Below are 16,059 nucleotides of genomic sequence, written 5' to 3'. Positions count from 1 at the left end.
ACAACTTGGCTCTATTCCACAAATGCAACGGGGACATGGCAGATCCATTCTTTGCATATAATGGTCCGAACTACTCAAGGTAATCAACATGTCAGTCAAATATGAGACATTCATTACACTATGAATAAGACAATGTTGTTACGTATGTGTAGTGGTGATTAATTAATAATCTGTAATATTCTACCCCTCAACAGGTACTTGGTGTGGCTGGAGGTGTTCCTGACAAATATTGATAGATCTCATCCCGGTGCAAAGGAGCTGCTGCGGAAAGGTGGCATTGCAGTGGCACGTTCTCTGATTCCTGGCTCACTCTGTGCAGTGGACAAGACAATGGAGGAGACATTTATGAGATCTGCAAAGTCAGATGGTAGGCTACTTAACATTGAGCTATTACTACAAATTAATCTGTCAATAACAAAACATTGTGGAAAACCATTATGGGGAAAAGTGCAATACTGAAGTATGTAATTCCTTTCAGGTGGATTCATAGGTCTCTTCTCCATGTATGGAGCCTACCAGCGATGGTGTCGAACAACATCAATTCGTGCTCAATACTTTGAGAAGATGCTGGAGGTCTGTGACCTCATGGATGACCCTGATAGCTTGAAGGCTGGAAAACATAGAGAGCTGGAGAGAGCTGAAGTCAAGATATCAGAGGAGGCAGTTCAGCGTACTATCTCTGCTATTCAAAACTTTACCAATCCTTTCTCCTTGGTTGACAAAGAACATCTCTACAACCTTGCATCTGGTGCCCCTTCTTACCCGGATGTGGAGTTTGATGTCTTACGCGCGGAGGCGGCAGGCAAGAGGTCCAAAGAGGCTTTCATCCAGGATTGCTTTGTGAATGGCTCTTCTGAGGAGCTGTTCTCAGAATCAGAATCAGAATCAGAATCAGAATCATTTATTTGTCATTGATACAAGTACAGGTACAAGAACAACGAAATTGCTTTGGTCAAGAGGACCGGTCTGCAGCGATACTTCGCGCTGACCTTTTAGCCAGTCAAGAAGATGAAGCTGAAGACTATGGATGCCTCAAACAAAACAGTCAAGCTCACTGGCTCCCAAGGAAAGGTACGAGACTCCATACTCCTCATAACATAAAGTCATAATTGTTGACACTCACACACACGACCACCAATCTCTTATCTTTTGACTGCTAGATTCCTGGTGTATTTTCTCACCTCATCACTCTCTAATGTGTCCCCTCTTTGTTCCTTCAACACACACACACACTGAAGATAACAGTATTCTTTACCTGTGCATTGATGCAGATGTTGCAGTACAGAGGACAAAGCGAGCTAGCGTTCATGCTGTTGATGAAATCGCAGAACCTGGAAGAACCCCTGAACCTTGAAGCGATACTCGCTCTTCCCAGTTCCTCCCAGCTTAGGAACACCTGATGGTTTTTTCAACAAGACAAACAAGGCTGCAATGCTTCATCATTTGATGGAAGATTGTTTGGAGGATGTGCCTTATCCCAAGGATGCCTTTTACATCCAGGATGGCAATGCACTCTTTCATTCTCTGATGAACCTCCCACCAACATTCGAGGGCATTTGTCTCCAGGCCCTTGACCATATGGTGGCTAAGAAGAATTGTATTTTCTCAACGGACTCCTATCATCAGCATTCTGTCAAAGCCCAGGAGAGATTGCGTCGAGGTGTGTCGCAGTGGTACATCATTGGTGGTCCTGCAACTAGGAAGCCGAGTGACTTCAAACTCTTCCTGGCAAATAAAGACAACAAGACACAACTCTGCAGGCTGCTTCATCAGGTATGGGGCAGCAACGTGTCTGCTTCACGGCTGCAGAAATGTGGGACTGCAGTGGTTGTTGTTGAAGGCAAAGCCTATCAGTTGCAGTCATCAGATGGCCACGTGAGTAGTTTAATTTTCTTCTTTTTTATTAGAAACTTTTGGAAAACATTTAGCCAGATATATACTAGAAACTGATGAAATTGTGTTTCTGTGGACTATCACACCTTACTCAATAACTTGTTTCAGGTGTCCACACATGCCATACCTCAGCTGGAGTCAACTCAGGAGGAGACAGACACCCGGGTTGTTTTATACCTACTCTATGCCGCTCAACTGGGGTGGCTGGTGGCTGTCGTGAGGACTCCAGATATGGATATTTTCTTCATTCTTCTACACCATGCCCAATGCATCCCACTGACCATCTATGTCGACATTGGGAGCGAAAAGCACAGGCGAATCCTAAATGTCAGCGAACTTGCAGAATGTAAAGGGGCAGACTACTGTACAACTATACTCGGCCTCTACGTTTTCACAGGGGAAGACGTAACAAGTACCTTTAGAGGTAAAGGGAAGGTCGGGCCTCTGAAAAAGCTGCAGAAGAATCCAAAGTACCATGCAGCTTTCAAGTGAGTATTGTTAACCAGATACTTTGTGGCATATCATGACGATTAATGGTAAACATAGTTATTGATACATTGTGACTGTAATACTGTTGTATGTCTGTAGGAAACTTGGTGATCAGTGGTCTGTGGAGCCAGATGTGATGGAGGACATTGAGGCATTTATATGCTTGATGTATGGCCAGGCCCGCGAAAAGTGGGTCAACAAGGTGTGCAGCATCATGCTTAGGAAAATGATAGGGCAGGACGAGTCACTTACTACGAGATCCAAGGTAGACCTGTCCCGGCTCCCTCCCTGCCAAGACAACCTTGTCCCACATATCCACCGTGTAAACCACCGTCTGGCCATCTACAAAAGAGCAGCCACACCAATGTTCTGGTGTCCCAAGCCCCATGATCTTGGCCAAGGGTGGGAAAAGACTGAGGAGGGTATCCTGGAACCAGTGTGGTCTTGTGGACCTAACCTCCCGAATTCATTGACCGACTTGCTTCAGGAAGCAATTGATGAGGTCAATCGTGAAGAAACCGAGGAGCAAGAAATTGACTATGAAGACCTACTATCCGATGAATAGACATCATTACCCTTCATCTATGAAAAAGAAAATTGCAAGACGTAGGCCTAATGTAACGAATGCACATTGTCTAAATGTTATGCTTAGCTTTTTTGGAAATCCAGGGTGGCAACCATAATAGACAGAAAAGTCATACATGTAAGACTATTTTAGGTTGGGATCATCAACATTTGTTTATTAGACATCCTAAAGACTATAAAAACACTAAGATTAGAAAAAATATATCAACAGGGTCCATAGGGGAGGAGCTCTAGTGACTTAATTTCACAGATTTTTTTTATATTTTTTGGCATTTGTTTGCGATTTTATGCAACATACATCATCTGAGCCAAACAAACTTCATATCAATGAATTCCTCATGCAAAGACGAAGAGAATGTGGGGTGGATCATGTCTATAGGATGTACTGTTAAGAGTCTATGTACATTTAAAGTTTTCAATTTTCACAGCCGAAAACCATGCTCGGACACAATAAATGGTCCAAAAAATCACACATGGGACAAAAATTGAATCGGGGAACATACAAATTACTTTACTAGAGACCTTAAGGATCACAAAAAAAATAGGTGAAAAAAATATATCTTTCGGGTGCAGGTGACCGCCACCTTCCTACCCTACTAACATTCTACACTGCCAGCCAGCCTTTCTTTCCATAGTCTATGTGTCCACTGTGTGTTAAAGAATGAGCACCCCTTAGACGCCCTTCATTCTCGTAAGACCGTCGAGACACAGGAGTTTTTTCTTTTTGCTATTTGATGCTGTTTATATTCCCTAATTTACCGTTTTTTGGAGCTATTGTAACACCCAAATTTCCCCCATTGGGAGATCAATAAAGTTTATCCTTATCCTTAAGTTTAAAGAAAAGGTGGGGTTTTATTTGATCCAAAAATAGAAAACCAAATAATAAAAACTAGGCATATAAAAGATGTCCATTTAATATAACTTTACATCAAGATGATGAAATGAATTAGGGTACCTGAAATCAATGCAGAACCTTATGCCTCAATCCTTTGGTATGAGGACCACTGGGTTACACCACTCGCTCTTTAATGCCTCATTGATCCCCAAGGACAGCATCAGGTCATCCTCCCTCCTCAGTGAGGCCAGCAGCCGGTCAGGGACCCTGTAACTTAAAGGGATACTTCACTCATTTACATGAAGCTGTGTATCATTAGAAACATGGTAGTAGTGTTGAATGGTCGTGAATCCAACCCTCATTTTGCCCTGAGACGAGAAAAATATGTTTTTCTTTGCCTGGAAGTTTTCTTCATGTGATGCAATATGGCGCTTTTTGCATCACATGAAGAAAACTTTAATTATTAACATTTGATATGTATGATTAGGACTGATGCAGGTTCATAACATTATATAAAAAAACAACCTAAAAAAAACCCTACATTTTATAAAAAATTTAGAGCTTGAGTTTTTATTTACACTTTTTAGTGCGAAGGGTACTTCAGTAAGTATTTTAAAGGTGCATCTAAGGGTTAAAGTTCATACAGATAAGTTAACCTTTTGTTAGAGGGTTTTGTGGGTCTGCTAGCTGACGGGCCCTCCCACATGATAGACTTACCTGCACTGGTTGCTGCCCCCTGTTGGCACTGTTGGGCTGATTTGTCGCTGTCCTTTGTCGTCCTCCCTGCATTGTAGCACCATGGCATCCAGCAGAAGGTGATGCTGCTTTTTTATCGTTCTGTGATCGAAAGTATACTTCGCTATGCAATTGTTTCCTGGTTTGGTAATTTAACTGTGAAGTTGAAGTCTCAAATAAACAGATTGGTTCACACTGCACTTAAAGTGATGGGAATGAGGGAGCACCCCACTCTTCAAACAATATTTGAGGAAACGGTACTTAGACAGGTTAAGAAAATAGCCGCAGACCCCTCTAATGTCTTGAATTGCTACCCTCAGGCAGACGTTACAGAGTTCAAGTTAAAAATAAGAAAAGATATTTGAACAGGTATAAATTTTCATTTATCCCACTATCCGTTTCTCTGTTGAACTCAGATCGTAAGTAGGTTTCTGTTCCTGTAAAGGAATGTCTGTCTGTCTGTCTGTCTGTCTGCCTGCCTGCCTGCCTGCCTGCCTGCCTGCCTGCCTGCCTGCCTGCCTGCCTGCCTGCCTGCCTGCCTGCCTGCCTGCCTGCCTGCCTGCCTGCCTGCCTGCCTGCCTGTCTGTCTGTCTGTCTGTCTGTCTGTCTGTCTGTCTGTCTGTCTGTATGTATTCATGTATGTATGTAGGTAGGTATGCACTTTATTGCACTGTCAGCACTTGTGTGCTATGCACTGTTTTACTGTATTTTTCTTTTCTGTCGTGTTATGTGTTATGCAGCAGCCTGTACGTCCAAGGCAAATTTCCTTTGGGACTAAATAAAGAAATCTTGAATCTTGAATCTTGGTTGACCCTTTTCCGTGCTGCCACAAAGACATCGGAAGCTTCAGCGTAAAATCCCTGTGTTGAATTAACTCCAACAGAGTTGATTTCAACACTTTTTCAGGGTTTATATAGCTCCACACTTTTTTAGAGTCAAATTAACACAAGATTAAATTAGTGTTTTGCAATGCAGCATCATAGACTTTAAATATTGCGCCCACACTGTATAACATACACAAACAAGTTGTCATTAACACTACAGTATAAAAAAAACTATCCTTTGTCAACAAAATAAAATTGTTGTGTTAAATTATCCACTTTCTTTATGTTTTGTGACCAGGCGATAGCTGCTGAATTCAGCAGAAAAACGGCGCAAAATAACAGGAAGTGCTCGTCAACTAAAAACTAGCTAATTTCTATTGAATTGGATTCATTAAAATTCTCTTAATTTAGAATTACATAAACATAAAGATTATATTTAATGAAACCAAAATAAGCAGATACTATCTTAAACATTTTTGTTTGAAAGTTACTTAAATAATTGCCACAAAATCAAGGACGCATTTATATTGAATACATTTTATCAGATATATTAAGTTGAATGTATATGAGTACAGAATCATTTATGACAGTGTGCCGCAAATGTCAAGAAAGTGTCATTTTGGGTTAACCTGCATGGGGTGATCAGGGGAGGTCTTTCAGCAGCACCTGTAGAATTTGAATTTCCCTCAGGATCAATAAAGTATCTGTCTGTCTGTCTGTCTGTCTGTCTGTCTGTCTATCTCTCTATCTCTCTATCTCTCTATCTATCTATCTAGTTGGATCAGAGTTTACTTACTGTGGTCCTTCTCTCTAGAACACACCTTTTGAATTGAGCTCCATCACACCTGTCTCTGCTTTTAAAGCTTTAGCTCAAAATGTATTTATCCTTGCAATCATATAGAAGTACACTAGGCATGCATGTGTATTTTTGCCTTTGTTTTTCAGTTTTTACGTGTTTGACATCTACTGTATTGATTTGATTTCTGCATTGTATTCATGACTGCAGATTTATTCTTATATGTTAACCCTGATGTAAAGCTCATATTTAAATTAAATGTGCTCTAGCACTAGCCTTAATATTGCTAAGACTGTATCAAATCTCATTTAAAGCCATACATTGTGTCTCATGATCTTTAGCAGACAGAGTTAATGACCTCGCTCCTATCCCTAGAAACATTTCAAAACATTGACATCAAGTGAGTTCCTCAACCATGTTGCATTGAACATTAAACAAGTGAATTAAAAGACAAAAAGCAAATCATTTTCCCTCTCTCTCTTTACAATGTCAGAGCTTGTCTGTAGGTCATATGTAATAGTCTTACGCTCACCATGCAGTGTCATTATTGAGATGCCATCTTTGTTTGACTAAAGAGAAAATCGCTCTGACTTTTTGGAAAGAACTTGACTGACACCTAGTGGACAATGTTTGTCATCTACTTTGCAAGGTGTCAATTGCAATACACTTTTAGCATTGAAAAAAAAACTAGTTGACGGAATTAGGGCAAGTATGTCTTTGAACGTTTCTATTTATAGTAACAGTATAGTAGCCTATGGAGCATTATTTTATTATTATATTCTATTCTTGGAGCAATTTTTTCCTGCTGTCACGTTTCAAATGTAATCACAATTTCATTAAAACGGTTAACAAGACATTTTATTTATCCTTACATCTAAATTTAACAGTAAGTTTTATAAGGATGACAGCAGGATTTCTATTTATAAAGTGCTCCTCCTCCCCTCTCACCCTACGTGATGACGTCACAGGACGGCTGCTCTTGCACAGTCGTAGGGAATCCTGGGGAAGCAGCTTTGCGCGAAGAAAATTATGCACTTGCAGGAAAGACCAGGCAGCCTTTGTGTGTTCAGTTTGTCTAGTTTGTGTTATGTTCTGTCTGTAAATCGACAGAAATAAAGTACAACATAGAGGAGGGTAAAAGGGCGGGACTTCCTTCCGACATAAACGCGTCCGGGCCTTTCTAGTGTCTGCGTACAGCTTGGAGACGAGTCGGTGCAGGATCAGATAACAGGGTGAGCTTGTTGACAGCATGAATATTTGTACGTTTTTGTTACAGTATTGTCAGTTTATGCACTCACGCCGCTTTGTGTCTTTGTTACATTGTTACAGACTGAAGTGCGTGTTTGAGCTGGTAGCTCTGCAGCAACGCTAATCCCTATATGTCCTCTTTATTCATGTGTCAGACCGTCTGTTGGAAGGCTGTCATCAATTATTTTAAACTTATGTCGCCCCTACAAATGCATTACAATCGGTTTGTCCACATCTTTCGACCTACCTCCATTAAAAGCTAATGTTAAGGAAATCTCGTAATATAGAGACCCGGATTTGTCATAATCTTCATCATTTCAGAGAACAAGTCTTTTAAATGCGTGTTATTGAGGGTAGCCTATAGATGATAAATCCTTAAAGCTTTATTGAACTCAGGTGATCGTGACTTTTCTCAACTAATTTCGACAGAAGAGTTAATATTAATTGTTTTCATTATTTTAAACTTTGTAATGTGGAAAACATGATTGATAATTTAATCTTTTTAATGTCTAAAAAAAAAAAAGGAACATCCTATGTTCCCTGTGCCCAAGGTGACATCTTTAGTTTCCTTTGTGTGTCTGTGTAAAAGTGCATCACCCAAAGGTTTTTCATTTTAATTAATATGAGAAATCATAGCCTGTTTTCCGGTTTCTCATTTAAGATGGTCTGAAATGAGCGAATGCTGCTCAAAATAAGATGTCATCTTCAATCCTGCTCATTAATTATTCTAATATTTGCCATGGCTCTAATCTAGATCCCTGTTCATTCCTCAATCTTTTGTGCAAATAATTTAAAAAAAAAAGACTATGGGCATGCTTTTGATTCAGAAGCATTATTTGACTTTAAACTATGACAAATAAGTGTCATATTTCACCCTAGTTTCAATAAGCACCCATTTGTAATGTTTTTATGTCCCTGTCAAAAGCTATTGTCTATGCAGCTGACCAGACTTTAATGTTATTAAGACCTTGTTTGCAGGAAATATGCCTCAACAAAGGTGAAATTGAAGGTTGAAATATAGCTAAATGAGCTTTCAAACAATAAGCAAGTAGACATGAAATACATTTTTCTCCTATAAATATTGTATTTTAACATAATTTTCAGTAAAAATCATGTCTCTGCTCTCAAATTATGAAAACATAACTTTGCATTAATTCTTTGTTTTATAGATCAAGCGTACCTATCTTTCTTAACTGGAACAAGGCAGCTCAGGCTAAACTACTTAAACATGCCTTTTTCTAGGTATATGGGGTTATATTCTTCCCCTTGTTGAGTTCTTCTGAAGCTGTTTCTATTTCTTTGCAGGCTGTCAAATCCCACAACACGATGCTGCACTGTTTGCTGCGAGGAGGCTGCAGCCCTCTGCTCTGCGTTTGGGTCTTGCTCCTTCCTCTGGTCTCCCTTCATCGCCTCAACCAACATGGCCGCGTGGACCACAACGTGAGGGACAGGCCCAAACTGCTGCTCGTTTCCTTTGATGGATTTCGGTGGGATTACATCGACCGGGTCCCGACGCCTAACTTCCGCAAACTCATTGACGAGGGGGTGAAGGTGGAGCAGGTGGAGAACGCTTACATCACCAAAACCTTCCCCAACCACTACAGCTTGGTAACTGGGCTGTACGCGGAGACGCATGGCATCGTGGCCAATGAGATGTACGACCGCACTCTGAACCGCTCATTCTCCATAGAGACGGACAGTATATATGAATCCAGGTGGTGGGAGGAAGCAGTGCCTCTCTGGGTGACCATCCAGAAAGCTGGAGGGCGGAGCGGAGCAGCGATGTGGCCAGGGTCTGATGTGAGGATCCATGGCATGTTCCCCAATAAGTACCTCCAGTACAACGCCTCAGTCTCCTTTGAATCCAGAGTAGAGCAGCTTATCAAGTGGTTCTCTGCACCCGAAGAAGAAGCTGTTGATTTCGGGGTTCTGTACTGGGAGGAGCCAGATGAGAGCGGGCATAAACTGGGTCCACAGAGTTCCCACATGGACGAAGTCATCTACGGGATCGATGAGAAGCTTGGATTCCTCCGAAACGAGCTAAAGAAGGCACGGCTGTATGAGAAAGTGAACCTGATAGTGACCAGTGATCATGGAATGGTGCAGCTTTCTCCCGATAAAATCATCGAGCTGGATCAGTATGTGAGCAGAGACCTGTACACCTGGGTGGATAAGAGTCCGGTGGTGGCGATACTGCCTAAAGAAGGTATGAATTTAAAACGCCAGATCTGAGTGAGAGCAGATAGACTACTTTAATCGATGACCTTGTCTCTGAGATGATTGATACTACTCGCATGACTGTATGGTATACAGTATGAAATATATATACATATATATGACTGCTTCGCCATGCTAAGCTAACCTGCTGCTAGATATAGCATCATTTAACAAAGCCTAAAAACAACAAAGAGGGGCAAAAAAATATATATATATATTTTGGACTTACATGCTAGGCTAAGCTAATAGGCTTAGACCAAGTTACGCTTTGATTCATAGTCCTTTAATGTGTTATTGAATATCAATAAGAGTGCATTTGTAATTATCATTCTGAAATTCTTTGTTAATGTGATCGTTTTCCCGAAATTCCAGTTGTCTCTGATTCCATGGTCCTTCTCTGAAATAGTTTGTCATTGTCCTTGCAGGGAAGCTTGAAGAGGTGTTTGATAAGCTTGTGGACGCAAACCAGAATATGCTGGTGTACAAGAAGGAGAACATTCCCCAGCACTTCCACTATCAACATAACGCCCGGATCATGCCCATCATCATAGAAGCCAGAGAGGGTTGGACCATCGTGCAGAACAGGAGCAGTCCCTTCATGTGTGCGTATTCAAATGTCCTACAGCTGTGTTGAGAATCTTTGCACACATGAAACAGGTTTTTCCCCCCCCAGTTGCTTCAAACAGCTGCTGCTATGAATAGCTTCACAAGAGGTTTTTTGAGTCATTGAACCAAAGCTAACTCGTATTCTTGCAGAGGTAATTAAAACAGAAAGCCAGATTTGTTTTCCCTTAGAGACAGAAAGAATATGTGTGAGTTTGACTTTCACTGCCTACAGTGGCTTTTATTTCTGTCTAATCTCACTCTTTTTTTAAAGCACTACTTCCCCCACGTAAGAGATCTTCAGCCATCTATCACGAAGAGGGACGCTTTTCATCGAACCGCTGATGATGCCAACTAAGCTTGCTGCTTACGTTCTCCTCAGCTGTTAAAGACCTGTTAATCAGTAAAAGGGTCTGCAGGAGTGTGCAGCTGTAAGGAAAACCTGCTGACTGTCTGGCCAGAGAGACACAAAGCGTTAGACTGCTTGGACGACAGATGCTGTGCTGCACTTTAAACAGCGTAGACGATCGAACCCAAGCTGTGGCAGTGGCCCCTGGTGTACAGGAGCTGAAGTATTACACTGAAGTCCCAGTGTGCATAAACAATGTGATTGCTTACTTATTAATGATAATTATCCTTTGATGAGGACCAAATCTGCACCTCCTGGTGATTGATTACTAACAGTTATAAAAAGTCACAGAATGGACATATGAAGTTTTTTTCTTTCCCTATTGGTTATTTTTTAATGAATGCTGAGTCATATATTAATTTATGTTACTTCCAAGCTCTGACTGACATGGACTAGTTGAAACAATGATGCATTTTTTTTTTTTTTTGAAACAAATGGTAAATGTGAAGTGTTTTTCTATTCTACGTGAAGGTGCTGTTACACTACATGTCACATTCACACACTGATCCCTGAGTTCAGGGGACGGCGTCTTGCCAACAGAACCAGGACAAACCCCCAGACCACAGTCACCCCATAGAGAGGTCCTTGTGCAAGGATTCAAACGTTAACACCTTCTCAACATCACCATTTGTGATCACCTTCAGAACCTGTCATTTTCCTAGATGAGTTTAATTTCATACAAAAAAGACATTTATTTACATCATGCTAAGTGTAAATATGTTCTGACAAATGTGAAAACTGCAAAGACTGTTTTTAAAGGAATTTACATTTTTAACATCTTTAACATCTTTCATTATTTACCTCTGTTTACTCGCTAGTAGCTCTCGTCTTCTGCCTGCGGTGTTTATTGTTTTTTATTTGCGTGTTACTTCCAAATTCAAACAATGTGCAAACAATGTGAGCAGTTATTTAATATGGTGTATTATCCTTAATACAAACTTGTTATTTGTATCTGCTGCTCTTCATGATTGACACAATACCAGTGTTTGCAACGATTTAATGATGACTCTATTGCAATGCTTAAATTGTGATAACGTGGACCTTATTACTGGGCAGCTCTTATTTAAATGCAATAGAAGCCTGATCTACTGGACCTGATTGGATAATACTGAAACTCACTAATGCTGCTTTCACAGCAAACCTCTGATGAACTATTCTGATTTCATCTGCAGCACTCAAAGCAAATTCCTTCAACAGCAGTGTAATAATCCTGATACATTGTAGGAGCAGTAGTTAGCCATTCTTAGCTCTCAGCGAAGGTTGTTACTTTTTAGATGTGCCTGAGCATCGCTGTGATTGATTTAGCAGTAAGCAGTCTGCTTGGATAAACAGCGCTGGTAGTATATCATCATAGAGAGCAACAGGGCCAGATTCAATAAATCGAAAAAAAAAGAAAAAAAAAAGTGCTGCTTGTGATACAGGGAAAGTGAAAACTAGAGATTTGTAGTTTAACATATGAAAGAACAATTATATTTGAAGTCTTCTGTCTTCTAATGGAAGTATGTTTCTTGCCTTTTCTTTGCAGTGGGAAACCACGGCTATGACAACACCTTACGCAGCATGCAGCCAGTGTTTGTCGCCCGGGGGCCAGCTTTCCGCCAGAACTACGTCAAGACCTCCATGCGCTCTGTCGACCTTTACCCTCTCATGTGCCAGATCCTGTCCATCAAGCCTCTGCCAAACAATGGCTCCCTCTTGAACGTTATAGACCTGCTGTCCCCGGACACGACTCCAACCAAGGCCAGCCCTCCTCCCAGGGTCCCCAAGTATTCCTATGCCCCCGTTGTGGGTTCTTTTCTCGGTGTGGTGATGGTGCTGGGCTTTTTGGTGGTCTACATCAGACAAGTGACACTCAAACAGCTGCCGTCACTCAAACACAGAAGCAGGGAGATGTCACAGCCCTTACTGCAAGAGGACTTGCAATTGTAGCTGAAGAAACGGGAATGATGGCAGACGTGTAAAAGAAGAGGAGGTATTGCTCCCCAAGGTAGTCTCTTCTGCCCAGAAGCATCCCCCAAATGCTCCCCTTATAACAACTAAATGCCAGTGTGATTCTATTTTTATTAGATAGAGATCAAGGGAATTTAATCTAACCTCCTAATCATGCATAGAGGTAAACCTTGATTGCTTGTTTGTAAGGGAAATGTGAAGGGTTTACTTCTGGTGCAGGCTTTATCAGGATAATAAACCTGGGCTTTATAGTGGCTTTGCTTTTATCGTGAATTTTACCCTCTATAATTTTGTCATCTCACTGTCATTTAAAAACTGAAAGTGGAAAATGAACCTGTGAATATGGCAGGTATTAAGAACTGTTGCCAAAACCGTGACTCTGATACCATGGAGGTGTCAGTATGCTCAAAATGAAGTTGTTGGTCTGAGGTTTCTGGCGGTCTGAGAGAGGGGAAGTATTGAGTAATGATCCACATCCATGCAAAGATTTTCAGACAATCTTTTTTTTTATTTTATTATTATTATTTAATAATAATTATTTATTATTTTTTTCCAGGGGAAAAGTTCTTGCTTTCTCTCCTCCTCATCTCTGACCACGTGTCTGTGCTCAGTACACATGATTTCACTTTTAGAAGCTTATAGAAGCTTTCAGAAAAGTCTTTATGGCTGGCCGATAAAACAACAACGTGTCAGTAATTTTGATGGAATTTGTTGCTTTTGTTTTTACTTGCACAGCAGAAAAATAACAGCCAGCTAGTCCATGATTGTGCTTGCATGGGAAGCTAATGCCTGCGAATTAGACTGCACCATAATTGATTTAAGCATCATTTAGGGTGAGCGGCAGACAAAGTCGTCCTGTGCTCGGGCTGCAGTTGGCCTGCATTGTTGTGTTAGCGTACTAATGTTAGCACACTTTGGTTAACTCGTAGCTTCATATTGCTCATAAACTTACAAGACATCACCGTGATCTAAAGATGCTAACATGACTCCTAAATAAGCAGTTAATAGGCAATGCTTTTCTCTGTTCCTCGACTAAAACTGCTTTCTAAGCGAGGCGGTGCCATCAATGTAAACATGATGCTAACAAGGCTCCGACAACAGTAGAACTGGTGGAACTCCCTCTTCTTACTCATTGTCGACAGTTATGATTCAGAGAGACATTTACTGAGGAGATACTTGATTTCTGCTCTATTTGTGTAAAATATCAAACATCCTTTTATAAAAACAGACTTTAACCAAATGCCACAAAAAAAATCAGTGTTTTAAGTTAGATCCAGGTAATCACTCATGAAGACATTATACATTCCATGACATGATATAAGTAGCAGTTTGGTTAGCAGCCCCCTCAGAGGACATGCTTTAGGACTAGACATATTGTTAATTTCTAAGCCTTTCAGACTGCTCCTTTCTTTTTTTCTGGTTTTAACTGTCAGGTCGGTTTGTTTTGAAGAGGAAATGATCTCTACTTTTTGCTACCCCTTTAAAACTCTGAGACTTTAAAACTGAAGGATCCCTTAAAAACAAACCAAGAGCCTAGAAACAAGCAGCAGAACTTGGTCTCTACTAACATAATGAACCTTTTGGTTTCTTTCGGCTCCCTTCGTTATCAGGATACTTTTTAACTGGCATAAATATCCAACGACGAATCGTGAAAATATTGGTTGCTGATAAATATGCAAGAAAGTGTCCTCGTTATATTTTTGAAATATTGCTTAGCCTAATACCTCCTCAACTCTCAGAATGAAATAGATTGGAGGCGGGGTTTTGGAGAAGCTAGTTTAAAATCTTAAAAACAGCAACAGTTCCTTTGTGGCATACTGACACCGTTACTCCTTGACAGTATATCGACATTTTCAAATCTTTGCAAACAGATTTGTATGTCATTAAGGAAGGACAGAAGTAGATGCTGTCTGGTTTGTGCCACAATTGTTGTACCTGTGGTATGAACCCCGAATTAGCAGCTTCTTTGAAATAAAAAGACCGACCAGTGGGAAATATATATAACCCCTTAAACGGACTCAGGAGAGTGGCAGGAGTCAGTGTTATATTTTGAATGTTATACTTGGAATCAGATTTTCCACTTAAGTCTCACTCCATGTGCCAGACTACTGCTCATACATGTATGTCATTACTCTTTAGTAGTCAGTTACCGTTTGCCTTTTAAATAACAGAGAACTTCTCTCTCTAATGTGTGCAATTGTTTGTGTCAGTCTGTTATTTTGTAGATTTGTGTTTGGAGAACATGTGTCTGTGTAGATGACTGTATACTGTCCTCTTGTTCATACACTCACTGTCATTACCACGGCCATTTGTTGGTGAAATGTGAAGTGAAATTGCTATTGGTCAGTATTTTGTCTTAGGGATTTTTAAGAGTTATGTTGTTGCTGGGTTGAGAAGACCATTTTGGCATGACTTGTGAGAACTGTTCCCCTGATTTGCACTATAGGATAGAAACGAAAGAGAACCAAGGGGCAGTGGCTGGATGCTTTTTAGGTCATGTTTGATTTGCACTTGTTGTTCGTAGTAGCTATTTGAAATGATACAAAAGTTTGGTGCCTCTTGCCAAAAAGCTTTTTAATGAGCGTAGTTATAGAAAAGTCAAGTAGAAACAAAATTCAAATAAATAATTAAAATATTTTTTCAGCATCTTTTAGGAAACGATTGATTAGATGATCTTCTGCTTTTTGATGCACTAACTAATACCTGTTCCCCAAAAATGACAGACATCACTGTGATATAGTTTTTACAAAATTTAAATTCATAAATTGAAAGAATTTATACAGAAGATGTTAATTTTCTGATAACTGTTGTTTTATTAAAGGTGTCTGATAATTTTGCCCTGAAATCTTGGAATGAATTATGTCGAATATATTTAAATAATTATTTGGAAATAATTAGAAAATAATTTATCTCAGTGGATTATTAACTTGGATTTGAAGAATGGATGATTAAATATCTTTGCCATGTTGATGCAATTAAAGTCTTCTGTAATTTAAAGGGACATGTTTTTTCTCTTTGTTTTGAGGCCAAGGCCTTTCCACAGTTTATTAATCTAGTATATTATACATATATATATTTTGCATTGTTTATTTTTATCTGCCAGATTCTCACAAGAAAGCAACTGAAAAGCAAAATAAATTCTGAACGTTGACATAACAGCCAAACTAGGTCACGGAAGTATTATTAAGTATATAATTTTTTGTGCCAAGAGGGCAGAAAACCTTTTTTTTCAAAGTCAAGTATTAAAAATAACCTCTTTTGAAGTTTATATTAACTAAGACAAGTGTGGGGCATAACCATCCCCAAATATAAAAAAAAAATACAACTGAATTTGAACACTTTGGATGGCTGTTGCTCTGGTATAAAGCTGCTCATCCTGCAGTCTGCTTGCCGAAGAACCCTGTACAATAAAAGTAAAGAAACAATCATTCACCTGTTACAACAGAGCCCAAGTAATTGATATTTAAGGATTTTT

At 40.0% G+C, this 16,059-nt stretch overlaps 1 protein-coding gene across 1 annotated transcript; it reads left to right on the top strand.

The window, feature by feature from the left end:
- The first annotated feature begins 7,123 nt into the window (after nt 1-7,123).
- Nucleotides 7,124-15,581, top strand: enpp5 (ectonucleotide pyrophosphatase/phosphodiesterase 5). The gene is made up of 4 exons (XM_079349019.1): nt 7,124-7,389; nt 8,711-9,611; nt 10,048-10,224; nt 12,160-15,581. Exons 2-4 carry the CDS (start codon nt 8,732-8,734, stop codon nt 12,561-12,563), a joined length of 1,461 nt encoding a protein of 486 aa, XP_079205145.1. The 5' UTR covers nt 7,124-7,389; nt 8,711-8,731; the 3' UTR covers nt 12,564-15,581.
- Nucleotides 15,582-16,059: the final 478 nt, after the last annotated feature.

This window comes from Symphodus melops (genome assembly GCF_947650265.1).
Source record: "Symphodus melops genome assembly, chromosome: 1".
NCBI lineage: Eukaryota > Metazoa > Chordata > Actinopteri > Labriformes > Labridae > Symphodus > Symphodus melops.
This window is presented reverse-complemented; position numbering and strand designations above follow the sequence as displayed.